The sequence below is a fragment of the Lontra canadensis genome, unplaced genomic scaffold (assembly GCF_010015895.1).
Source record: "Lontra canadensis isolate GAN:19392208 unplaced genomic scaffold, GSC_riverotter_1.0 scaffold7, whole genome shotgun sequence".
Taxonomy (NCBI): domain Eukaryota; kingdom Metazoa; phylum Chordata; class Mammalia; order Carnivora; family Mustelidae; genus Lontra; species Lontra canadensis.
In genome coordinates, this window is record NW_022631001.1 from 30,803,125 (window position 1) to 30,830,426 (window position 27,302).

Genomic DNA, 27,302 nt, shown 5'->3' on the forward strand with positions numbered 1-27,302 from the left:
TAGTTGTGGGTTTATTTCTGTTTTTTCTATTCTGTTCTGTTGATCTATGTGTCTGTTTTTGTGACAATACCATACTGTCTTGATAACTATAACTTTGTAATGTAACTTTTAAGTCTGGGATTGTGATGCCTCTAGCTTTGCTTTTATTTTTCAAGATTGCTTTGGCTAATCAGGGTTTTGCGGTTCTGTACACATTTTAGGGTTTTTTTTGGGGGGTTTTTTTTTGTTTTTTTTTTAGCGCTGAGAAAAGGCACAGTTTATTAGTTCAAGTATTGAAAATCAGAAATGACAGCACATCCCTTAATTTGAAATGCATAACACTGCTGTAATAGGCATCACAGCTTGGCTTTTTGGGAGAAGAAGTTCATGATGGCATTCATGCATTCACTTGACAGCCATCTTTCCTGAAGGATGCTGCTTTCTTTGGCGTTAATAGCGTGCAGCTTTTCTTTCTCCTGACTTCTGATGATCTGTTTCGAAATACGCATGGCATTCTGGGGGAGCTTTGAATATGCTTTCAGCCTGGTCCAAACTTCTTTCTGAAAGGTGCTATCAGGAAAAACTTCAGTAACAAGTCCTTGAGCACAGGCTTCTCCAGCAGTTAACTTTTTCCCAAAAATGAGCATCTCTGCTGCCTTGGCTGTGCCCATTATCTTCGGAAAAGTGTAAGAGGAACAACCTTCTGGAGTTTGGCCAAGGTGACTAAAAGGAGTGTGAAATGTTGCCCTGTCGGTCGCGTACACAAGATCAAATAGCCCGAGAACGGTGACGGAGATTCCCACAGCTGGACCGTTGACCACGGCAACCAGAGGCTTAGGAAAATCTATGAAAGAGCCTACAAAATCCCTCAGTAAAATGGCACTATTTTTAGCTTTCGCCTCTACACCATCAGGAGGAATATTAGTGAAATTGGTCAGGTCATTTCCACTAGAGTAATAATCTCCGTTTCCTGTTAAAACAGTTATGGTAGAGTCATCCTTGCTTGCGGCTTCAAGTGCAAGTATGATTTCTTGATACATCTGTTCGGTCAATGCATTCTTTTTGGCAGGCCGGTTCAACATGATCTTTGTGATGCCGTCTTCAGAGGTCATCACCACTGTTTCGTATCCAGCTTGTTTCCTGTCTGCTTCAGGCTTCGCTTGGCTAGAGGAGTCAGACGAAGAACTCAAACCAGACACCAAATCCACATAGCTCTGCCTAGCAGTTTCCTTGGGCAGATTGCCAAGAGCATTCCATGCCTCCCATTTGGCCTTATTGATCAAGTCAAACACACCTGGTTTGGGTGTATTACAAGGTCCTTCAGTGGCCTGCTTATAGAGTCCATAGAATTTGAGCTTCACTTCATTTCCTGGGTCCTCCTTCAACAGTTTCACCTGATTCATCGCATTCTCAAAATCCTCCTGACTGGCTCCCATTGCTGTTTTGCTCACATGCAGCTGAAGTGCCGGGACCTTCAGGGAGCCCCCGACCGCTCTCCGATACCAGCACCGAATCAGCCGACCGGTTACCCCCGCCATGGCTACCCGGAAAGGTCACATTTTAGGTTTTTTAATTCTAGTTCTTTGAGAAATGCTGGTGGTATTTTGGTAGGGATTGCATTAAATGTGTAGAATGTTTGGGCAGTATGGGCATTTTAACAATATTTGTTCTTCCAATCCATGAGCATGGAATGTTTTTCCATTTCTTTATGTCATCTTTAATTTCTTTCATCAGTGTTTTATGGTTTTCAAAGTATAGATCTTTTACCTCCTTTGTTAGGTTCATTCCTAGGTACCTTACAGTTCTGGGTACAATTGCACATGGAATTGATTCCTTGATTTCTCATTCTGCTGCTTCATTATCAATGTATACAAATGCAACAGATTTCTGTACATCAAATTCGTATCCTGCAACTTTCCTGAATTCTTTTGTTAGTTCTAGCAATTTTTTGGTGGAGTCTTTTGCATTTTCTATGTAGAGTATCATGTCATCTGCAAATCCTGAAAGTTTGACTTCTTCTTTGCTGATTTGGATGCCTTTTATTTCTTTTTGTTGTCTGATTGCTGTGGCTAGGACTTCCCGTACTATTAAATAACAGTAGTGAGAGTGGACATCCCTGTGCTGTTCTTGCCCTTAGGGGAAAAGTTCTCAGATTTCCCCCACTGAGCTTTTCATATATGGGTTTCTCATATATGTCCTTCATTATTTTGAGGATGTTCCCTCTAAACCTACTTTGTTGAGGATTTTTACCATAAATGGATTTTGTACTTTGTCAAATGATTTTTCTGCATCTATTGAAAGGATCATATGGTTCTTATCCTTCCTTTTATTAATGTGGTGTATCACAATGATTGATTTGCAAATATTGAACTATCCTTGCAGCCCAGGAATAAAGTCCACTTGATCATGGTGAATGATTATTTTAATGTACTCTTGGATTTGGTTTGCTAGTATTTTATTGAGAATTTTTGCATCCATGTTCATCAGGGATAGTGGCTTATAGTTCTCTTTTTCAGTGGAGTCTTTATCTGGTTTTGGTCTCAGGATAATGCTGGCCGCAAAGAATGAATTTGGAACTTTTCTTTCCTTTTCTATTTTTTGGGATAGTTTGAGAAGAATAGATTATTAATTGTTCTTTAAATGTTTGGTAGTATTCACCTATGAAGCCATCTGGCCCTGAACTTTTGATTTTTGGGAGGTTTTTGATTAGTGATTCAATTTCTTTGCTGGTTATCACTCTTTTCAAGTTTTCTACTTCTTCCTTTTTCAGTTTTGGTAGTTTATCTTTCTAAGAGTTTTTCCATTTCTTCCAGGTTGTCTAATTTGTTGGCATTTCGTTTTTTATAATATTCTCTTACAATTGTTTGCATTCCTGTGGTGTTTGTTGTTATTTCCCCCTCTCTTATTTGTGATTTTATTTATTTGGGTTTTTCTCTTTTCTTTTTGACAAGTCTGGCTAGAGATTTATCAATTTTATTGATTTTTTTCTCAAAGAACCAGCTCCTGGATTCATCGATCTGCTCTATTATGTTTTTTAGTTTCTATATCATTTATTTTTCCTCTGATCTTTATTATTTCCTTCCTTCTGCTGGCTTTAAGCTTTATTTGTTTGTTTGTTTTCTGTTCCTTTAGGTGTAAGGTTAGGTTGTTTATATGATGTTTTTCTTGCTTCTTATGGTAGGCCTAGATTGCTATATATTGCCCTCTTAGGACTGCCTAGGCTGCATCCCAAAGGTTTTGGACCATTGTGTTTTCATTTTCATTTGTTTGCGTGTATTTTTTAATATCTTCTTTGATTTCCTGGTTGACCCATTCATTGTTTAGTAGCATGTTGTTTTACCTTCATGTATTTGTCGTCTTTCCAGATTTTTTCTCATGGTTAACTTCAAGTTTAGTGTTGTGGTCAGAAACGATGCATGGTATGACCTCAATCGTTTTGAACTTGTTGAGGCCTGACTTGCAACCTAGTATGTGATCTGTTCTGAAGAATGTCACATGTGCACTTGAAAATTATGGGTATTCTGCTGTTTTAAGATGGAATTTTCTGAATATATCTGTTAAGTCCATCTGTTCCAAGTGTGCCTTTCAAAGCCATTGTTTCCTTGTTGCTTTTCTGTGTAGATGGTCTGCCCATTTTGTGAGTGGGCTATTAGAGTCCCATACTAATATTGTTTTATTATCAATGAGTTCCTGTATGTTTGTTACTAAATGTTTTATATATTTGGGTGCTCCCATGTTGGTTGCATAAATATTTACAGTTGTTAGGTCTTCTTGTTGGATTGTCCCCTTTATTATGATATTTTGCCCTTCTTCATGTCTTGTTACAATCTTTGGTTTAAAGGCTAGTTTGTCTGTTAGAAGTATTGCTATTCCAGCTTTCTCTTGATGTCCATTTGCATGATAAATATTTCTCTGTTTTCCCCTCCCCCATTTTCAGTCTGCAGGTAGCTTTATGATTAAAATGGGTCTCTTCTAGGCAACATACAAGTGGGTCTTGTTTTGTTTTGTTTCCATTCTGACACCCTCTTTTGATTGGAACATTTAGTCCATTTACATTCAGAGTAATTATTGGTAGATATATATTTAATGCCATTTTATTACTTGTGCTGTCTTTTCTGAGATTTTTCTTTCTTGCCTTTGTCACTTTGGTCTTTCCTTTCCACTTGATTTGACAGAATTTTTAAAAAATATTTTAAGACTAAGACTTTGTCTATAAGTAATTTTCCAAGTTGTCAAATTTTTAACTTTATTTAAAAAATTTTTTTTTAATTTAATTTTATTTGAGAGAGAGAAAAAGCAGGAGGAGGAGCAGAGGGGGAGAGAGAAGCAGGCTCCCCACTGAGCAGGAAGCCTGATGTGGGACTTGATCCCAGCACCCTGGGATCATCTCCTGAGTCGAAGGAAGATGCCCAACGAACTGAGCCACCCAGGCACCCTCTTTTAACTTTATTTTACAGTATTTTATAAGAAACACGTTTTAGCTTTTTAAGTAATTAAATCTACTGTTTTTCCACCTTGTGATTTCTTCTGTAACTTTCATTCTTGGAAAATATTCCCCTTCCTGTAGTCTATAGAATACTAATTTATTGTTTATTCTAGTTTAGTTTGGTTTACTTTTGTTTAGTTTTATTTTGCCTTAATTTTAAGCACAATAATAAGTCATTTCAATCTAGCTTTATTTTTTACCAAATACCTAGCCAATTGTTCCAGCATCATTTACTGAATACTTCTCCCTTTGCATACTGATTTATGAAGGGCATTTAACTATATTTTAAATTCTTACATAGAAGAGTATTGGTCTCTAGAATCTTTATATTGCTCCATTGATCAAACTGTCAATTCTTGCCCTGGAGACAGAGCATCTTGATAACTGAAAGTTTACTGTAGGCTTTATTACCTCATAAGACAAATCTCTCTTCATTACCCTTTCCATCTTGTTTTATTTCATCTTTTTGAAACTTTTTTACTACTCAAAACTATATACTTCACAAATGAGCTATATTATCACTTTGTCAAGTAAAAATCAGAAAACTCTTCTAGTAGATTTTTATTGGAATCACATCAAGCCTTTCAATTATTTCAGAAGAATTAAATAATCACCTTTATAATATTTGGTATTCCCATTCAGGAACATGGTATATCTCTCCATTTATATATCTCTGTCTGTTTTCTTACTTTGACACACAATTCTCTAAATTATTTTTCCTTCCTTCCTTCCTTCCTTCCTTCCTTCCTCCCTTTCTTCTTTCCAATGAGGGGCTTGAACTCCCAATGCTGAGATCAAGACCTGAGCTGAAATCAAGAGTCAGACACTTTTTTTTTTTTTAGATTTTATTTATTTATTTGTCAGAGAGAGAGAGAGAAATACAGAGCAAGCACAAGCCAGGGGAGCAGCAGGGAGCAGGAGAAGCAGGCTTCCCACTGAGCAAGGAGCTTGAGGCAGAATCCTTTTCCAGGACCCTGGGATCATGACCTGAGCCAAAGGCAGATGCTTAACACAGGAAGCCACCCAGACATCCAGAGCCAGACACTTAACTGACTGAGCCAGCCAGGCGCCCCTTCACAGATTTCTTATTAGTGTTTTTTGCAAATGTGCTTAATTATTTTTGATAGCATAGAGTAAAATAGTTTCACCATCAGAATTTTGACTAGACTATTACTGGTAAAAGAAGCACCTTAATATTTTATATATATGTTTGCATCTGGACAACTTCCTATCTTCCCTAATTAGTTCAAATAATTTTTGTTAAAATTTCTCAAGTCTTCCAAATCAACAAAGCAGTAATTTATAAAATATTTTCCCCTTACTTTAATAGTGATACTGTATTTTCCCCTTAGCTCTTACATTGTTTTGCAAATTTACAAAATAGTTAAATAGTAATGACATTAGGATTTTTGTTGTTCCTGAATTTTAAAGGAAATATTTCTGTTGTTTCAGCATTCAGAAGGTTGCCTCTAGATTTTTATATTCATTGTAATGTTAAGGAAATTTTCTCCCTTAATTATTTTCCAAGACTTTTGTCAGGAATAGATACAAAATTTTATGGGATGATATTAGGACATCTGTGGGAGTGATCCAGTTGCTTTTCTCCTTTAACCTTTTACTGATGGGCAATATTAATGCATTTACTAGCCATAAATGAGCTTGTATTCTTTTTTTTTTTAAGATTTTACTTATTTTTTTGAGAGAGAGAAAACAAGTGAATACACACAGGCAGTGAAGAGGGCAGAGGGAGAAGCAGATTCCCCCTTGACAGGGAGCCCAATGGGTAGCTCTATGTGGGGCTGGATCCCAGGACCCTGAGATCACCAACTGAACCGAAGGCAGAGGCTTAACCAACTGAGTCACCACGTGACCCTAAATAAACTTCTATTCTAAGAATAAACTCTGCATACTCTTCTGAACATATTATTCTTCTAATATAGTACTATATTATTTTCATTGGCTTATTCCAGATTTTTACATCTACCTCTAAAATGTCAGTATGGAAATTACAACCTGGCTACCGCCTTCCCCATACTCTAGATGCCTTTTGCCAGGCATCTCTCCTTTTAAAAAAAAATAAATAAATAATGGGATCATCTAGTATATTATGTAATTAGAAATTAGAATGAAAGCTCCAGAAGAGCAAAAGTCCCTGTTTCATTTGTTGATGATGCATTTAAGATTTTAGAAGTGTTCCTGACACACAGTGGTATTTAATGGTATTTAAATTAATATTTCCTGAATTAATGAATTTGCTCTTTTATTGATCTTTACATTCTTCTTCAATCATTTTACTTATTTATTTATTTGTCAGAGAGAGAAAGCACAAGCAGGAAGAGTGGCAGGCAGAGGCAGAGAGAGAAACAGGCTCCCCCCTGAGCAAGGAGCCCAATACAGGACTTGATCCCAGGACCCCGGGCCGAAGGCAGCGGCTTAACGGACTGAGCCACCCAGGTGTCCCTCTTCTTCAATCATTTTATACTACAAATTACACATTCTTTGATTTTTTTTTTATTTTGAGTCTTTACCTGTTTAGCTGGAATAAGACAGAAAAGTACATATATTATGCACAATTTTTTTCCCATATGAATATGAGCATGGTATACTTGCTGAACTTTTGACTATCTGAAGGTTTCTTCCTGTTGCTGTCAGGAATGGGAAAATAGCTGAAGACAACAATCCTTCTCATACACTTTTTTCCCCATCAAAATTATAATACATTGTTCCATTATTTCCTGGTACTTAGCATTGCTGAAGGGTATTATGAAGCTGGCCTTAGTTTCTTCATCTACAAACTTTTCTTTTTGTGTAATGCCAGCTTACTTTATTCTTGAATTTTAAATACAGTGACAAAAACAATACATTTGAGTCTTTAAGACTATACAGACACCTGTACTACATAAAGTGAAAATACCTCTCACTACTTTGTCCTTCTATTCCCCTCTCATAGAACTCCTCCAAAATAACCTCACTCCTCAGCTATAACTACTCGAACAGTTGGTTGTGTTTTTCTTCCAAGCTTGCTTCTATATATTTATATGAGTATATAGTTTCTTTTTTTCTAAAATGAGATCATATTCTTATAACAAGGTGCCTGGAAGAGCAGAACTTCAAAAATATTTTAGTAATAGAGGCTGCCAAATTCTTCTTTGTATAGATGGACACAGAGATTCACATTGAAAGAGATTTTCTTGACCTACTGCTAGAATGCTCTTACTTGATTTTGTAGCTATTAGAAGAGTAAGCACTTGCTGCCCTAGGAAAAAGAGACAATAGGGACTTTTGTGTGTTTGCCAAGGCTGCCTTTTCTAAGTGTTCCTAAGTATGTAGACATCTCTGATCTTTGAGTAGAAAGCGGAAAATTTTACATAGGAGCCATGAAGATGCCCCAAAAGAGAGAAAAATTTCTCACCCCTTCCCATTCAAAAGTCAACATTCCTAAAATCTCAGAGATGGATTAGGATGGTCCCAACCTAGCACAAGGGTCCCAAAGTAAACAAGTGAATAGGAAACTTTGAGTCTCTAGAAGATTATGAAGAAGTATGAGATGTATGAGATATATGTAGCCCCAGCAACATGTCAGGAGGCTAAGCCAGCCCAGAGCATTCCAGCCAGTGAAAGAATTGTAAGAATGAAGAATAGCTAATATATTTCTAGGAACAATGATGTCTGCTATCAAATTTGAGTGTATTTCCTTTACTGACTAGAATTACCTTCTAATGTCTCTAAACCTTCAGCATAAATCTGTTCTCTAAAATAATCTAATGTTTGTGGTACTTTGTGGTTATGAAGGAAGAGGAAAAGAGTCTATGCAGACCCAGAAACAAAGAAAACCTTTCAGGAGCAGGCTGTGACAAGGCAGTGGGATTCAGGATGGAACATAACATCAGAACATAATAAGCCCTCCCTGGAAATCCAAGGGGCAAATACCAGTGGCAGAGGTAGGTGCACTTTGTACAGTTTTAGGATGGCTGCATAAACCATCTTTTTTGGACAATAGAATAAGACTTGAAAGATGGAGAATTTGGGAAGTACAGATTGCAAAGGCTTGAATATAAATAATTTCCAGCTGGAATGACCCTGCTCTAAGGGGCGGGTAGGTAGACTCTAAGATGGACCCCAGTGATCCCCACCTCTTGGTATTCATACCTTTGTGGATATCCCTCCCCTTGATTATGGGTTAGATTTAGTGATTCACTTCTAGCAAGTAAAACACAGCAGAGGTGATGGGATGTCACATTTAAGACTAGGGCACAAAAAGACTGCAGGTTTCAGCTTAGGCATTCTCTTATTCACTCACTCTGAGTGAAAGCCGGCTGCCATATTGTGAGCTGCCCAATGGAGAGGCCCACATGTCAAAGAATTGAAGGAGGTTTCTAGCCACTAGTTAGCAAGAAACTTGGGCCCTCAGTTCTACAGCCTGCAAGGAATTGAAGCATGCGCACAACCACATGCATGAGCTTAGAAAGGGATTTCCCCCCTTCAGATCTTCAGATGAGACCGTGGCCATGCCCTGCAGCTTGACTACAACCTCATAAGAAACCTTGAGCCAGTTAAGTTGCACCTGGATTCCTGACCTACAGAGATGGTTAGAAAATGAGCGTTTGTTGCTTTAAGTTCCTAAGTTTTAGGGTAATTTGTTATGTAATAACAGATAATGAATTCAGTGGGAGAAATAATCAAGTATATCTGACACATAGTTGATAAATTTGGGAGAGGACTCTGATTTGGAATTCTGAATGGAATTAAATGTTTAATAGAGTCAGAGTTAGGAAATCCAATGATATGTTCAAGGATGCATCCTTGTATAAAGCAGCATGCCACAGGATATTATACCAAAGCTTCTGCTTTCCTGATTCCACTTGATTTGTAAGACATATATGTAAATCTGTCTTAGAACAGACAACTCTAAGGCTCAGGAGGAGCCTAGCAAGACAACCCTGACTTGTCTTCCCTTCCCTCCCAGTGACATACCCTGTAAATACAGAAAGTTACGCACGAATACTGTTCAAAAATCCAGTAGATCCCAAGTAGAGCCAATCCCCAGCACGTAGAGAGGGCCTTGAACGAGGAGAATCCAAGAGGTCCAGGGAATTCACCTACCAAAGATTGCTGAAGAACCATTTTCTTTGGTTCTTCAGCCATATACAACAGTGTCCTCATTAGTACAGCTCTTTCTGGATGCTTTTAGGGAATTCAATCCCCAGGATTCAACATAGCTAAGGGCATAATATAGACAGATGGGGGAGCACTGTATCCGGAGATATCAGGTTCATAGTATACAAGCGTAGAGGCAGAGAAAGCCTCCTTATTCTCATCAGTGTATATTTTTTTATTTTAGCCATGGGTTGCTGCAATACATTCCCAGTGTTTCCCATCCTTATATTTGCCTTGTTATCATCCTAAAAATCAATAAATATCTAAATGCATAGTTGCCAAGGTTCTGTTCTATTTTAAATTGTGATTTTATTTAATGTTAACATGATAAGTCTATGTCTAGAAGCTGGCTGTTACAGGGGCCTGGTTAGTCAGATAGTATGGGGTTGCAGTTCATAAAGCAGTCTCCAGACAGACTGGCTAGGTTTGAACTCCAGTTTTCCTACTTACTGGCTGTGTCACCTTGAACAAGTGACTGAATCTATCCAGACCTCATGTTCCTTGCTTGTAAGATGGAGATAATAATAGGACCCATCTGATAACATTATTTTGAGGATTCAATGAGTCAATGCTTGGAAAGTGCTTAGAACAGCAACAGCTCCACAAATGGGTCTGCTCTCTGTTGGCCATCAGTTTTGTAATAGAACAGCAAATGATGAGGGAGGGAGGGGTGTTGGTGGACAAGAAGAGAACTTTAAGCTTGCCCAGTACAGAGTTCCTTTTGCCTCAGGAGTCATCCTGACCCAGAAACAGCATAAGTGGTGTGACAGAAGGCTGTTTTGTGTTCCCTGAAAATCCCAGATTAATATTAACCTCATGGGATAGTCTCTGGAGGCCCACACTTAGACCTGCTTACACATTAGCCTTGTTGGGCCTTAAGTCGCAGATATTCACTCAGACAGAATGGTTTAAATTGAGGGGGTAAGTCAGCTTTTGGGCCTTTGTTTTCTATTTTATGATTCTTTCTTTTGAAAACTAGATGATTTATGCTCATGCCCCTCTGGGAGCAGAGTGGGTCATAAACTGAAAACAAATGTCTGTAGAAAAAAAGAAGTTTCCAGATAGCAGTTCTTCTAACAGATAGAACATTATCTATTTAGTAGAAAAAGCCAAGCTTGCTCACTTACTATTTTTTAATACTCTAAAAACACCCAAAAACTACACCCCTGAGAGTGGCTGCTTTTCCATGGTCATCTTTATCTAAAGCTTCACAGTGAAGTGACTCCAAAGAAGAGGGAATGGAGGCCCAAAGACTAACAAGACCATGAGCCCCCACCTCCACAGAGCCTTTTCTTTGGGCTAAACTCAGCTAACTTGGAGGAAGGCTTCCGGTTTGAAGTGGGGCAAGGGAATTCTGCAGGGCATAGAGAACTCCTTCCTCTTGGGGAACGAACCAGCACACACAAGTGTACACTCCTAGTCTCTCTCATACATCTTGCATGCACATGCTACTAAATGTCACATTTACTCTAAAGCTTTATGTATATGTGTATGCATGTATACACACGCGTGCGCACACAAACACACACACTCTCTCTGTAGTCACCTATAAACACTCACACCTCAAGACACATTCACAAATATGGGCACATATGTGGTGGTCATTTTCTAGGGTGTTGAGTCAGAAAGGATCCTAGAGGGTGCGGAGCTTCCGTCGGTTCAGAAAAGGGAGTTTTTGACAGATTACTATCAAAGTAAAATGGATTCACAGAACCACTCTCAACTGCTCTCTTTGTAAGAATTCATGAGGGTCAAGTGCTAGGCCAGGAGGAGCTCCCTGCAGGCATTTATTTTTTTGTCTTTAATTTCAGTAGTTTGGGGATACCTGGGTGGTTCAGTTGGTTAAGCCTCTGCCTTCTGCTCAGGTCATTATCCCAAGGTCCTGGGATCGAGTCCTACATCTGGCTCCTTGCTCAGCAGGGAGTCTGCTTCTCCCTCTGCTTGTTGCTCCCCCCACACATACTCTCATTCTCTCTCTCTCTGTCTCTGACAAACAAATAGATAAAATCTTTAAAAAAAATAAATTCAGTTATTTAAAATCTTTCAATTTAGGATAAGAAATTCTACCTTTTTCTGAGATATTAGGAGAGAAAGATGAATGTCAGTCCTCAACCAATTAACATACATTTAATGTGTGGTCCTGTCGGCCAGGCCCTGCCCCGAGATCTGGGACAGAGGGATGACTGAGACATGATTCCTACCCCAATATAGTCCAACAGGGAGATGAAACCAACACACATGAAACAGATAATCCAAGGCCAAAGTTATACTGTCAGTGCCTAAAAGGACCTGGTCTTGTCAAACACGTTCATTTTGGCACTGGGATACCAATGTCCAGAACGTCATTTACTTATGGCTACATAACCAGATGTTAGATAAATGCTTCTTGATAGAATTATTCTCTCCATCCCTCTGCACCATATATATATATATATATATATATATATATATATATATATATATATATCAAATTAAACAACTTCACCATGGTTCTGTGTTTTAACTAGGTACCACTATCTGTTCCTTCTCCAGAATTGGGAGGTCCCACAAGGTAAGAGCTGATCTTACCCATTTTCAAAGCTCACAGTGACTGACATAGTCATAATTATCCAAAAGGTGCTCATCAGCCTAAAGTGATCTGACATAGTCTAGGTAGTTTTGCTGTTGGCACAAGGCTGCACTCGTTACACAAGAAAGCAGCACAGGTGGGAAAGAACTGAATCTTGGGCACATATTCAAGGTAGAATACCTCAAACTTGGCATAAAAATTACAGCCATGTTTCCAAGCCTTTCTGTTTTCTTACCCGTTTTGACCTCAGGTCTTGTGTGATTATATGGACAAAGCTAATGCATTTTTATTTCAGCCAGCAGGAAAAGGTCAGGATCCTCAGGGTGTTTTAGACTCTTTATATACACACATAGAATCGTTGAAAGGTTTTGATATATTTCTCCTAAGGGTTTTTTTGAAATGATACCAGGTCACCTAGTCATCGAACATTTATTTCAACAAGAATTTTTAAAAAATCATCATGCCTAACACTGGGCAAGTTGTTGGCTACAAATTTGCCTGGCTGAATTACTGAACATGTACTTTATGCTGAGAAAAAAAAATGATAAGACAGCACAGGTGTGGTATTATTTTCCCAGGGCTTCTGTAACCCATTGCTGTAACCAGAAATGACAGAAAGACAACAAAAATGTATTCTCTCACTATTTTGGAAGCAGGAAGTTCAAAATCAAAGTGTTGGCAGGGCCACACTCCACCTGGAGGCTCTAGGGAGAATCTTCCCTTGCCCTTTCCTTGCTTCTAGTGACTCCTGGCAATTCCTTGACCTTCCCTGGCCTGTAGCTGCCTCACTCCCATCTCTATCTCTGTCGTCTTCTTTTTGTTCTCTCCTCTTCTTAGAAGGAGTCCCCCCACTAAATACAGTGTGATTTCACCTCTAGATCCTTAATTGATTACGTCTGCAAAGACTTTGGATCCAAATAAGGTTACACTCTTGAGATTCCATCTGGGCATGAATTTGGGGAAACACTATACAATAGCTGTCATTGCACTTTGCTTTCTTGGGTCTGCAGTGACAAGACTGACAGTGAAAGAGATGGCCATGAAGGGAAGCTTCACTTTGATTCCATGAACCAGTTCCTCTCATCTTGCTCTGGTTCTCCATAGTTTTACTCCCTGTCCTACATAGACCCAGATCCAGACTGCTCACCTGGAATTCAGATTTCTTGATCTGCGTGACTCTTTGACTCTTTCTCATGTGTTCCAAGTTGTTGACCCATGCTGTCATGAGTACCCTGGCCCATCTGGATTTGAGTGCTGCCTGTCATCACCCACCTTTTTTCATTTAATAGATATGCACTGGATCCTTCATAAGAGTCAAACCCCGTCTTGGATCCTGGATTTTCAGCGATGACAGACAACGTCCCTACCTCATGAGTAATGAGGGATAGAAACAGGGAAAAAAACAAGCAAACAGATACTTGGCACCTACAACAGTTTCTGGTGCTTAGTAGGTATTCAATAAGTATTTGTGATTTGGTAAAATTAGCAAGATAGTTTCTGATAGTGATAAGTAATAAGGAAATAGATGAGTGTGAAATAAAGCATTTAAATAGGATCAATATGGAAGGCCTCTCAAAGAAGTTGATGTGTAAGCTACAATGTTAAGAAAAGAAAGGAGCCAGCTGAGGACACATGTCTGAGACAGAGGAAAGAGTAAGTGAAAAACATCACTGAACTAAGAACAAACTGATTATATTTGGGGACAGCAAGAGAACAATGGATCTGACACAGACTGAGCAAGGGGAAGGCTAGTACAAGATGACATCAGAAAGGTTGAGGCAATTCTGCTCAGTTTTGCTAGACACTATAGATCATACAAAGGAGTTTGGATTTTTAATTTCCACTGCAGTTGGAAGCTGTTTGAGGTTTAAGTAATGAATCAATGTGATTTAATTCATGAATTAAAATGAATTAAAAGATCACTATAGCTGCTCTGAGGAAGGATTGTAGGAGGCAAGACTGGAAGAAGTGAGAAGAATGTTTTAGCACATAAACAGGTTATAGGTGTAAAAGATACTGATTCCTTCAGTCCCAAGTGTAACCAGGAGAGGATGGAGCTGGCCAAAGCCACAGGGTTGGTCTGTCTACAGTCAGACTCATCCATTAACTTGAGCTTACTGGATAAATAGCATCATTTTCCATGTCTGCCACAATGCGGAAAAGATTGGAAAGCACAGCACTTATGAACATTGTTCATGTTTTCTGATCATCAAGCTTGTTTTACACACTCTTACTGTGTTTGGAGAATTTCCTGCTGTGGTGACCAGCCTCCAAGATGGCCTCCAGTGATCCCACATGCTGTGATTCACACCTTTGTGTGGTCCCCCACACTCAGTACCAGGGTTTGACGTGTGTAACTAATAGAATAGGACAGAAGTGATTGTACATCACTTCAAAAATAAGGTTGTGAAAGGCTGTGGGTTATATCTTGGGCTCTGTGTCTCTCTTAGGTAACTCGCTTTGGGGTACCCAGCTGCCATGTTTTGAGAATACCCAGGTATTAAGCCTATCCAGCCCAAATTCCTCTCCCCATCCCCGACTCTATCTCTGGAGGCCTGTGTTCAAAGGCAACGCCATCTTTTGCATTTTAACTTGCATCTGTGATTGAAGTTCCATCGAATAGATTCACTTTAAGTGAGGTGCACACCCCCTCTCCCAATTGAGCCTAAAAACTACTGAAAATCAAAGGAAAATAGGAACGTAACTGAAGGAGAAAAAAACACTTAAAAAAAAACTTGTCTACTTTTTCTTTCTTGAATAATATATGCAAGATATTTCTCTCCAAAATGGCATAGTAAAAGGCTAATAAAAAAAAAACCCACTCACAAAACAAGCTTTGAATATATCTTTTAACATCCTAAGCCACTTTAAAACAAAAAATAAACAAGACTACTTCTTGCTATTTTATTGAGTCAGTATCCTTAAAGTAGTTCACAAATAACATTATGTTGATTAAAATAGAACTATTTCAAACAGGACAACAGATATATAATGACCCCCTTTTTTTAGATTTCAAAGAAAATTAAGGCATATGCTTTTATTTTAATCAATGCAAGTTAAAGTTATGATGTAAAAGGTACACCTCTTCTTCTAATTAAACCCTCCAAGCCAGGCAGCCATCCACAGTTCATTAAAGTTCAGATTTTGCGCAAAACCTTCATTATCTCAACTTGATGAGTTTCCTTTTCTTTCAATGCATTGCACTCTCACAGAAGATGTCTGATTTCAAAAGACCTTTTAAGAAATGTGAAATAGGGGTGCCTGGGTGGTTCAGTCATTAGGTGTCTGCCTTCGGCTCAGGTCATGATCCTAGGGTCCTGGGATCAAACCCCGCATCAGGCTCCTTGCTCAGTGGAAAGCCTGCTTCTCCCTCTCCCATTCCCCCTGCTTGTGCTCCCTCTCTCACTGTATCTCTCTCTGTCAAATAAATAAATAAAATCTTAAAAAAAAAAAAAAAACAAATGTGAAATAACCCTCTCACCCTGGCTTACTGTTGTGCCTGGACGAACCTGAAGAATTCCAACCTTTTCCAGAAACACATACTCTTCCATAGGGAATAACATGGCTCAAAGGGGGAAAAAATAGCTTATTTGCTACATCCATATATATCTAGGGAGGCTGTTTTGTACTGCAACAGAATCTATTACTTCCTCTACTGGCCAAGTCCTGAGAAGAGTTCCTCTTTTTCAAACAAGAAAACAGAGATTATTTAACACACACACACACACACACACACACATGTATTTTAGAGACCCACATGAAAATGAGAAAAATGAGATGATAGAGAAACAATCAAGTACTGCCCAGGTACGACGAGAAAAAAGTATTTGTGTGGTAGAGGACAGTAATTATTTTGCACCTATTGAATAGGAAGAAAACTTATGTCTGGTTAGTGGAAACTCTTAAAGATTTATTTATTTATTTATCTATTTGTGAGAGAGATTGCTGGGGAAGAGCTGAGGGAGAGAGAAGAGAGAGAAAATCTCAAGCCGACTCCAGACTGAGCATGGACCCCAACGTGGGGCTCGATCTCACCGACCCTGAGAGCATGACCTGAGCCGAATGGTTTGTGGAAATTCTTGATGCAAAGTCTGAACTTTGATACATTACAGATAGAAAAGTTGAGGTCTCTGCGACTGAAAAAAAGTGATTCTAATGCTGATGTGAAAGGTAGAAGTGCAGGAGAAAAGTAGTGAGAGAATGCACACGAGGGGAAACCCAGTGGCATGCAATCAGATTACGGTGGGATCGATTTTATAATCAGGTGGGAGTGGACTAGCAGAATAATAGGAGATCAGAGAGTTTTGCTTGTAGTTTATCATATATTCGCCTGGGATTTAATCAGTTCTTTAGTAAGCTATGTGTAATTCATTTTACAGTTTGGATTTGGTTTTCCTGTCTGTCGAAGGGGATCGTAAGAGTCTCCAAGAATATACTTGAAAACTCTTGTGAGGCAGTTTGGATAAGAAATTCATAGGGAAGCATATTGTGTGACAGTTAGATTTTGGTCTTTGTGGAGTCTCCCCAACATGGGTTTGACTCTTCGTTTCATCCTTTGCTAACTGTGTGACCTTAGGAAGGTGACTTAGACCTCAGAGTTCTAGGGTTACCATCTCTAAAGTCAGGACTATAACAACAACTATTTCAAATGGTTGTGATTCAGTTAAGCCAAGCTCGTGAAGCACAGCATATAGTATATGGCATGGAGCAATTGTTCAATGAAAGTCAGCTGTAAATGAACACTTAGGCCAGTCGGGAAAGACGCCACAGGACATAAACATTTATGTCATTGTTTATGTCATTATATGTTTATGTCATTATACATTGGTCAGATCCTGCCTGTCCTCAGTTGCGGAAAACAAAATCAAGGTATAGATCAGATCGTATCTACCAGGAAGCACAATGCCAGTTCTGCTTTTGGCCTTTGGGTTCATTAAGTTTCAGGACGTGGGCTCTGTGCTCTCACCTGGACCCAGTGTACCCACCTGCGGAAGAGGACAGTGTCCAAGGCAGGGCTCAGGAGTCACCCAGCGCATCATGACCACGGACTAGCTTTACGACCTTGGGCCGGCTACTTAAATTCTGTGCTTATGTCTCCTCACTTGAAAAGCAGACATAGTTAATAACAATGCCCTGCTCCTGTGGTTGTTATGGAGATCATATGAGCAATAATATACTTAGAATATTTTTTAGAGTGTCTGGCACGTAGCATGAGCTCGAAAAACTATAGTAAAAATAATGTCATAATTATAAGAAAGTTTTGAAGGAGACCTCAGGGATTCCAAATTCTATGCTTCCTGACAAAAGCTTCGCAGGATGGACTCATGGAAACAAAATGAGAGAGAAGAGAATGAGGAGCAGGTGGGTTAGAGGAGGGAAAGGAAGACGGGAAAATTTGCTATAGGGATAACTCAAAGTATAAGCAGCACTGAGGGTGAAGTTTTAAATAACAAATAAAAGATACAAGAAGAAAGCTTAAGTATGGAAATGTTTTTTAAAATTATTTATATATTTATTTATTTATTTATTTATTTATTTGACAGAGAGAGGGAGATCACAAGTAGGCAGAGAAGCAGGCAGAGAGAAGGGGAATCGGGTTACCTGCTGAGCAGAGAGCCCAATGCGGGCCTCGATCCCAGGACCCTGAGATCATGACCTGAGCTGAAGGCAAAGGCTTAACCCACTGAGCCACCCAGGCGCCCTTAAGTATGGAAATTTAATATACAACCCAGAAGTTCTCTCCAAAACCCCTTGCATTTAGTGAGCACGCAGTAGACATATGATTAATTGATTGGTTAATTAAATGTGATTTAACACTGAACTTTGCAGCAGACAACCTGAAGCTTGGTTCTTTGGATAGAGTGAGGGCTGAGAAAAGTATACATTCTTATGGGCTTCTGAATAAAGCTAGAGAAACAATGAAATGGATTCCCTCCCTCCCTCTCTTCTTCCTCCTTCCTTTTCTCACTGTGTCTTTGTATAACTGGAGATTTTTGTTTAAGCCATTTATTGCTACCAAAGATCAAAAACGGGATTGTTGAAACTCTTCCTTATATATATGTTTAATGCTTACATTCTTGCCCATAAATATGCACATTGACCCCTTTTCTTAATAAGCAGGCCCTTGAGTGCAGGTCAACCTATTTTTAACACTGAAGATGAAAGGGAGTTTAATGTGGAAGGCAAGGAAAAGTATTGGCTATTTGGAGTCTTTTCTTCTGACACCTCTTTGGCTAGTTGGCTATTTCACAACCACTGCGACACATTCTAGCCAGTTTTGGATTTCATCACCCTCCTCTCTCTTTCCAGCATCCACAGTGACACCAGAAGTTTCCAAGACTTGTCCAGGGTGAGGGACAGCAGCCACTTTGAAAGGCAGCTCCAGGGACACAAAAAATATTACACAAAAATTACTTGGTGGCAGAAGGGACTTAGGTGTGGCTTTTTGTCAGTCAGCAGAAATCTGACCTCTGCTCTCTCCCCTGTCCTCATTCAGAAAAGATGAACAAATGTAGAACCACTAGTGTCTACTAAAAAGAGACAGCAGAGGAGTGCCAGGCCCTCTGACCTGGAACATTGCCTTCTGTTCCTTTTAATATACTCCTTTAATGGTGCATCTTTTAAATACTGAAGCCAATAAATCTCTACTTTCTTTAAAGTCAAAGAAATTGGAGTTATAATTTTGTAACCGGCAATCATAAAACTGGCAAGGAACTGCTCAGCTCAAGAAGGAAGAGTAAAGCTTTTGAACATCCGAGCGCAACCTGCCAGTTGGTGCAATGATAACGGACTCATGGGCAAAGTCGGGCTGCCCGATCCAAAATCTGCTTTAATTTCATCTCTCAGGAAAAATTCACTCCAAACAGGGCTCACAGATTTAAAAGGAGATTGGTGCCCAAGTTGAGAGAATGCTTGTCACAGGACATGATTTCACTTCCTGTCTCCTGGTCCAGATGATTCACAGTATAGGCTCTAAACCAGGTGTGAGGATGATTCCTATCAGGATTAATTAAGCAGTTGGTCTGGGAGTATTTCATAGGAATGGTAATCACTGGGGACTAGAACAGGCTCACCAAAAACAAGTGCCAGTTGAATCTTACTTCGTTCGAGGCAATGACCTGGCAAGGGATGGAATCAAACAAAAGGCCAAAGAATAGGAAGTTCTGTCATTAGGAATGTTGAACTATTTCCCAAGAACAGAATCTGTGTCTTGAACACAGGAGTAAGGATATGGTCTAAGAGCAGCATGAAAGACTTACAGATTTAAAAAAAATATATATTTCCTCCCAGCTTTATTGAGGAATAATTGGCAAATGAAGCTGGAGGGGCAGAGAGAGAGGGAGAGAGAATCTCAAGCAGACTTCACGCTGAGTGCAGAGCCAGAGGCAGGGCTCAGTCTCACAATCCTGAGATCAGACCTGAGTGTGTTTAGTTAGCATCTAGGACATTGTAGTAGATACACAACAGCAACAAGAAAAAACTATGTTGATTGAGCCCGAATTATGTGGCAGCACTATTCCAAGCACTCCAAGTATGTAATCTGTATAACAATTCATTAATGCATGTATTGGTATTATCTGAAGAGAAATCTTAGGCACAAAAATTTTAAATAACTTCCACAAGTTTCCAGAGTAATCATTCCCTCTAAATCACGAATGTCTTATTACCTGCTACATCCAAAGGGCGCTTCTTAGTTTTTGTCTCTGTAGGTTCTGTTGACAGTTGTTGATACTGTAGATCACTCCTCCATCAAATGTTCTTCCTCTTTTGGCCCCCATAACTCCCCTCTGTCCAGTGTTTTCTTCATCACTGATGCTTTTCAATCTCTTCCTTACTGAACCACATTTTAAATGACAACGATCTCTCCCATTTTCCAAGCTCTCCTTGCCTGGAGAAATACATCCAGTCTCCCCTCTCTCCTAACTCTAGGCTTCCAACTGTAAGCATTTTTCATTACTCATCACATATGACCCAGGTCAGTTTGTGAAACTTCTGGTCTTTCATTCTGTCTCATTTCATTTGGTGCAATCTTGTCAGTTAATAGTTGAAATATTTTTCAAATTTAGATGTTCTTGACAATCAGCTAAGTGCTGATTTAGGCTGATCTAGGCCCTCTTTAGCCTGATCTAGGCCCTCATCATATCTTGCCTGGCTTATGAAAGTGCTTTCTCTACTGGATTTCCCATTTGCAGTTCTCTCTGAAGTTCCTCTCTGAAGTAGTCATATCAGTGGTATATTTCTGCATGCTTGAACATGCACCCCATCATGGCTGTGGGAGCCCTAGCATCCCACTCTCTCTGGTTCCTCCTCCACTGTCTTTTCCCTCCTTTCAAGGACCAGCTTCTGATCTTCCTCCTCCAAGGGTTCCTTTCAGCTGGCTTCCTCACCTTTCTAGTTTTCCCAGGGCTGAGAGTTTACTTCTCTCTTCACTCTCTGCAGTTATCTTTATAACTCTGCATTTTCTCTACTGTTGCAATATCAGATCCTTGAGGCCCCGGCACCATTCGCAGCAGGATTTCAAAGCTTGTCTGTTGGGTGAACACTCTGTGGCATCCTGAAATACCTTACTGCACAGTATGATTTGCTGTGAGGTGACCCTAGCAACAGCACGACCTATGGCTGAATACCAGCTGTAGAGAGTCCACGGTAATCGTTTGTGTAGGGCGTGGACACTAGTTTTTCTTAAAGCTAATAATAATAATTATTATTATATAATTATATATAATATATTTATATTACCTGATCTATGATCTAATATATAATGATAATTGTTATTATTATTACTATTATAATAATACCTTACCCTGCCTCCCCAAGTCTGAACCTGGGCAGGTGATGCCTGTCTGAGTCTCAGGTTTTTCACTACTAAAATGAGGATAAGTTATATAGACCTTGCTGGGCTATCAAGGGAATTAAATGAGATTACATATCTAAAAGACTGTGGCATAGTGCCTCGCACCCTCTCCCATCCGCCCTCCCTCCCCATCCAGGAGTTCAGTACTTCGAAGTTATTTCTGGGCTTATTGCCTGAGATGCTGAAGAGGTGGGTGTGCGAGAGGTGCCCAGAGTTCCCTTCCAAAAAGCTCGGATTCTGTGATACTCTAACTTGGTGGATATGGGAGATGCGTTGGCAATCCCCGGATTGCTAATCAGTTGTTTAGAAAACTAGCCAGGATCCTTGTCCCGGCGTATTTTTCAGAGCCATTTATTTGACCTTAGTTCTAACGAGCAAGCCTCCACCGTCTCCAAAACACCGCCGTGGTCGAAAAGGTCCTGCCCTTGGGAAATCCTTCCTTTGTTGGCAGATCTCGGCGCCGAACCCGCATTTGGGGATCTAGCACCCTTAGGCCCATGGTTTTTGCCCAGACGGCGCTTTTTCAAGTTCGAAGCCACCACTCGGTTCTCCAGATCGGGCGGGTGTGGTCCAAATTGCACCTCTCGCGCCACGCACCCGACGCGCGCTTTGAACACAGGCGGCGAGGGACGGTGGTGGAGGGTGATGGTTTGCCTGAGAACGGAGGGGTGGGCTGGCGAGAATGCCCGGAGCGCGCCTTGCTCCCACTCTACAAGCCTGGGCGCAGCCGCTCTGAGCGCCTGGTCCGGAGCCGAGCCCCGCGCTCCTCCAGGAGCGGGAGAGCGCCCCCAGTCCGCCACTCGCCCGGGAGCCGGGCCCACCGGGATCCCGGCCCGCGGCGCGCGCCCCTGACCCAGCCCCGCCCCCCGGCGGCCGCGTGTGGCGGGCGGGGCGCCGGGAGAGAGGCGCGCGGGGCTGTGCGGCGTCGCCTCCCCTCTGTGCCGGGGGAGGGACGGCGCGGCCGGGCGGGAGAGAGAGAAAGCCCGACCGACCAGCTGCTGAAGAGCTGCATGCAACCGGTGGGAAGCCGGGCCAGCCGGGGAGGAGGCTCGGGCCGTTCTTCGGCTGCTCCCTGACGGCGAGCGCGGACGGCCCGGAGGCGGCGGCTCTGAGCTGGCAGGCGGAGGGTTGTCTCCTGCGCCCGCCTGCCCGGCGCGGTCCGAGGATGCGGGGGGGCGATGCCCGGGGCCAGGGACGCGCTCTGTCACCAGGCGCTGCAGCTGCTGGCCGAGCTGTGTGCCCGTGGGGCCCTGGAGCACGACAGCTGCCAGGATTTCATCTACCACCTGCGGGACCGCGCCAGACCCCGGCTCCGCGACCCAGGTGAGTGCCGCCGCCGCTGCTGGGCGCGACCGGAGGGCCCTGGGCTGGGAGTTGGGGCCGCACCGGGGCCTGAGGCAGAAGAGCGACGCGGACTGGGGCGAGGAGGGGGTTGGCTGCCGAGCTAGAGGAGGGGATCAGGAAGCGGCGCGCCGTGGCCTGATGCTGGACCCGGGCGGGGACCCCGGCGGAGGCCGAGTCCGGGGGGTGGGGGCTGGGGCAAGGTTGGAGGGACCACGCCCGCCACCTGCGCTCGGGTCTCCGGGGCTTCGGGGGGGCGGCTCCCGAGCTCCGGGCTCTGAGCTCCACTTCCCGGTTTCTGCGCTCCGGGCGAGGGGAGGCCGCGGCCGTTTCACCAGCGGTGGGAAGGGGGACGAGGCCGGAGGAAACTCTGGGAAGTTGGGAGTTGGAGACGGCCCCGGCTGCGGCTGAATCCCGCTGGGCGCTCCTCACCTTTGCTTCGGAGTGCCCATTTCCCTTCCTTGGTCTGGGGTGGGAAGGGCGGGGCGGGATCTGGCTCTGGGCCGGCAACCGGGAGCTCCGGGTCCTGGGCAGCCGGGCCTGAACCGGTTCCCAGCGGGTCGTTTGGCGTGGAGGCGGCCTGGGCCTGGGCGCCGCCGGACACACCCGGCTCGGTGGGCTGGCTGGCCCTGGCTGGGGCACCTGCAGTTATCCCTAGTGAAAGTTGCATAGCTCCTAACTTTGGAAACTTCGTTTATTTTGGCATTTGACCAATTAAGGTTGGAAGGAGTTTTAGTGGAGCCATTTGCTTTCCCTAAGGGCCCTGGGTCTCCTACATCTCACCCACTACTGGTTACTGGAAGACACATTGCTTCCATATGTTTACTTGAGATTCTTCTTACCTGGAGAAATCATTTTCTCGAATATTCTCTCAAGCTAAAAAAAAAAATACTGTGTTAAAGATGGGGTGAGAAAATGGCCTTTGCCCCTGATATTCCTGTGTATAAATATTGGAAATGAGCTATTGCATTATCCAGGACAAATTTGCCTATTTTAAGCCAATCCCTTATATATTATATATATATGTTACTTAAAGTCTACTTACACGAAGGATAAGTTAGGAAATTGTTTGATTTATAAAGAGATATACACAGAGCCTGACTTAAATAACATTTCCTTGATAGCGTATTCAAAAATGGGTCTGTGGGGTGAAGAGAAATCATTTGCTAAAAATTGATATCAGATTTTCCCTATTGGAAATCTGTTTCTCTATTGAAAAAGAAAGATTATTGTTCCCCATTGCCTGTGGTTACATTAATTAGGTTTATCGGATAATCCCTAATGTGTTACTTCAAAGTGCAGAATTAAGTCAAGAAATAACTGTTGATCCCAAATGATCTCCCTGGAGGTTCAATGCCCAGCGTTTGCGTGGCTCAATGCTGCCTGTGATGTGCTGCAGAGACCACACATAGGAATCAGAGCTCCTTATTTTATCAACTGGGAGTCCTGGATGATTCCTAAGTGGGCAAAGTTTTCTCTTGAAGCTGCAGGAACAAGAAAATTATTTAGTATGCTTCACCCAAAGCAAATGCTAGTGTTGAAATGTCCCACTTCCTTGCCTGTGACTGCTCCATAAGTTTCCGTTGTTATCCCACATAAGGGAATAGTTGCTTTTTGGCTTTAAAAGAGAAGATGAATGAGGCCTCTTGCTGAGTCTCCTGTTTAACACTCTACATCTTTTTGGCCCATTTTATGTCTCTGCTTCTTTTCATGCATGGGCTGGATTCCATGTTCTTGGGCTTTCCTTAACCCTTGTACCTGGCCGCCCTTGAGGAAGAGTCACAGAAAAAAAAAACTCCTTGCAGGGAACAAATCTGATTCCTTGGCTGAGAAAGAGCCACAGTTAAGAGTAAGCCTTTTGCTAGTCTTTGAGTTCCCGAAAGCACTGTCCTGCTTTCCTCACTGGGGCACAGTGATTTTTTGATAGCCTGTGCCCCTCTGGATCTTTGGTTTGGGTTGGAAGTAGCCTGCTCATGAGGCAGGAGTGGGGAGCACTGTGAGTGCAGGGTGAGAGGGGCTGAGGCCAAAATGCACAGCAGAAGTGCATCCTCTCTCTCAGGGCACTTCAGCTCAGGCCAGAATCTCTCCTCACTTCCCTCCTTCCTCTTGCCTGCAGTAATTCCTACATTAGATGCCTTTATCTCCATCCCTCTGATGCTGTTTGATTATCTGAACCAAGAGTGGCTTTCATTTCGAGCCCTAAAAGCTGAGTGGCTGGAGTAGCTGCATTGCACAACGCTATGCATGGTGCCCTTGCCATTGGCTCATGTGAACCAGAATAAGCCCACGCCACAGCCCCGGGACGTGGGTCCCTGGCACACATAGTCCTCTCTGGAAGCAGATGACTTCCTTTTCTGCAGAGGAACTCACCTGAAGGCCATGTACCAGTGCTGTCTGTCCATTGTCCATCCATGTCTAACTCCGTGGTAGTTCAGTTTTCTCAAGCTCAACTGCAGAACTTTGGCATTAAAAGAAGAAAATGGACATAATTCCCTGTGGGCAGCAGAAGGACACTGCATCTAGGATGTTTGTTCATTTTTTCAGAGGTGGACTACCCTGGGGAACAGACCAGTGGGCCATCTGGAAGGGTTATCCTCTGCCCAGGTTGTTACAGTGCTCCGAGGTGGGAATACAGCCCCTAGTCTTCCCTTAAGAGACGATTTGATGAAGGAGCAATTTTTAAAAGTGAAGCTGAGTCACAATTGGAACTAGAATGCCTCACCCAGCCTTTCATCTGTACCAACTATGGAAAGTAAAGTGCTGATCTTTAAGCTGAGTGTGGGCACTTTTTCGTTTTCCATAGAGAGCAGTTAGAATCCAACATAAAGTGTTTTTATGTTGTTTCATGTATTGGCAATGTGGGGCATACACTTGCAAAACCCAGAGTATAGCCTTCATGACGGAAGAGCAGGGACAGAGGTCCTGAGATTGGGTCGTCCTGGATGTGATTTAAGGAACAGTGAGTTTAAGGGTGACTGGGGAGGGAAAAAGATTATGAATGGCTAGAAATGTGGTTGAGGGCTGGAGCGGAGAGATCACGCTAAGCCATGTCAACCTGTAGAAGGACTTTGGGTTTTAGTCCCAAGGAGAAGGAAGGGGTGGAGAAGGGGCAGCACTGTGGCTGCTTGCTGAGAAAATGCTCTTGAAGATCAAGGACAAAGAGAGAGAAACTTGTCAGGAGGCTGTTGTAGTGATCCAGACAGAGTGGAAAGTGGCTTGGCCAGCGTTATCTTAATGGAAGTGGTGAGAAGTAATTGGGTGTGCACACATTTGAAAGGTAACAGTGCAAGCAAGGATTTGTTGATGGAATGGATGTGAGGGGTGAGAGAAGTAGAGATAATGAAGACTCCAGCGCTCTTCGACCCAAGTAACTCCATTTACTGCAGAAGGGAAGACTTCAGGAAGAGCAGAGTTGGGAGTGGGGAAGGAGATGAGGTTTCTATTTTAATTAAAAAAAATGCTTTTGTACATATTAAGTGTGTGATGTCTCTTAGTTAGTTCAACAGTCACATGAAACATGAATGTTCTTTCACATCAGCAACTGGTCTGTGCTCACATTTTGTAACTGGAGACTTCACACTCTCTCCTCAAGAGGGCCAAATGATTGTAGGACAGCATTTATTGTTAGAAGATTTTTCCTGGTATGGAATGAAGAGCTCTGTTTAACTTCCACTCGTGGACCTTGGTTGCACTCTTTTGCAGTTAAAAACAATGTTTTTTTTTTTTTTCCTTTGGCTATAAGGAGATAAAGATTTTAACTTTTCTTAACTTCCCATTTCCACATCTGGAAAAGGAGGAAGAATTGGATCATGTGACCTCTAGATTTTCACCACGTTTTATTATTTTCCTTGGTAAGGCTTTTCTTCTGTAGGATGCCAGCCACATCTGTGCCAAGTGTTTTATGTAGGTCATTTCATTTAATCCTCATGATGTCTTCCAAGACCTCGCTGCTCCCAATGTTCGTCTGCGGGCCAGCAGCATCAGCAGCATCTGGGAGCTTATTAGAAATGCAGACTCCCAGGCCTCACCCAGACCTACTGCATATGAACCTATGTATTTGCAGGATCTCCAGGTGATTTGTAGGGATGTTCAAGTTGGAGAAATGTGGCTGAGAGAGATTTGTATGTACGGGCAAAAACTGAAGCTCAGAGCAAAACTAGCAGCAAGGCCGTGGGTTCCATTGAGAAAGGGTTGAGTCTAAGTCAAAGTAGCTTCTTAGGGAAACCCATCACATGTACTAAGAATCTGAGAGTTACTGTCAATGAAAATTTCCTAGGTATTTTTTCATAAGAGCCCCCTTTAGACCCACTTTGTCTATTCGATTCTTCTATAAAGGATTTAATCTTTAACTGAAGGTTAAATTCTATGCAGTTATGAAGACTCAGCTTAGTTTATAGGTTATGCATTTTTTTGTTCAGAATACTGGGTTTATATTGGCTTTGTATTTCTAGAGATTTTTCTGGTCTGGGTGTGAAGCAGAGCCTTATGGCTCATCATTAATGATTCCTCTTTTCAAGTGGACTCTAACCCTCTTAGGAAAGCTTTTTCTAGACAAATGGTTTTCAACCTGGGCTGCACATTAAAAACATTTAGGGAGCTCTGACAAGCAAAAGTAAAATGAACGAAAAGCTACCAATGACTGAGTTTTATTCTAGACAAATTTAATCTGAATTTCTGGGGGTGGGGCCTGGTATCTGTATGTTTTTTAAGTTCCTCTGTTGATTCTAAAGTGTAGCCAAGTGGAGGAAGCTGTCAAGACCATCTAGCAAAGGATGAAACCACCTAGTCTTCTCAGCTCATCTCATATCTCTTTCCTGAGAACTTGGGAAAGGTGGTATCAAAAGTCAGGGGCCTTGTAACAGTTACTACACATGCTGACTGATTCTTAACTTTCTTTTGATAGTATTACTCCAAAT

General features: G+C 41.9%; 2 protein-coding genes across 2 annotated transcripts in view; one reads left to right on the forward strand and one right to left on the reverse strand.

Annotated features, from left to right (window-relative positions):
- Window positions 1-226: 226 nt before the first annotated feature.
- On the reverse strand, window positions 227-1,526 carry LOC116865167 (enoyl-CoA delta isomerase 2, mitochondrial-like). The gene has a single exon (XM_032853371.1). It carries the CDS (start codon window positions 1,515-1,517, stop codon window positions 336-338), a length of 1,182 nt encoding a protein of 393 aa, XP_032709262.1. The 5' UTR covers window positions 1,518-1,526; the 3' UTR covers window positions 227-335.
- A 20,489-nt stretch (window positions 1,527-22,015) lies between these two features.
- Window positions 22,016-27,302, forward strand: part of SYT9 (synaptotagmin 9) — a 196,584-nt gene continuing 191,297 nt past the window's right edge. Inside the window, exon 1 of the mRNA XM_032853372.1 lies at window positions 22,016-22,368. Within this exon, the coding sequence (XP_032709263.1) occupies window positions 22,224-22,368 (145 nt within the window). The 5' untranslated portion in view covers window positions 22,016-22,223. The remainder of the gene's footprint in view (window positions 22,369-27,302) is intronic.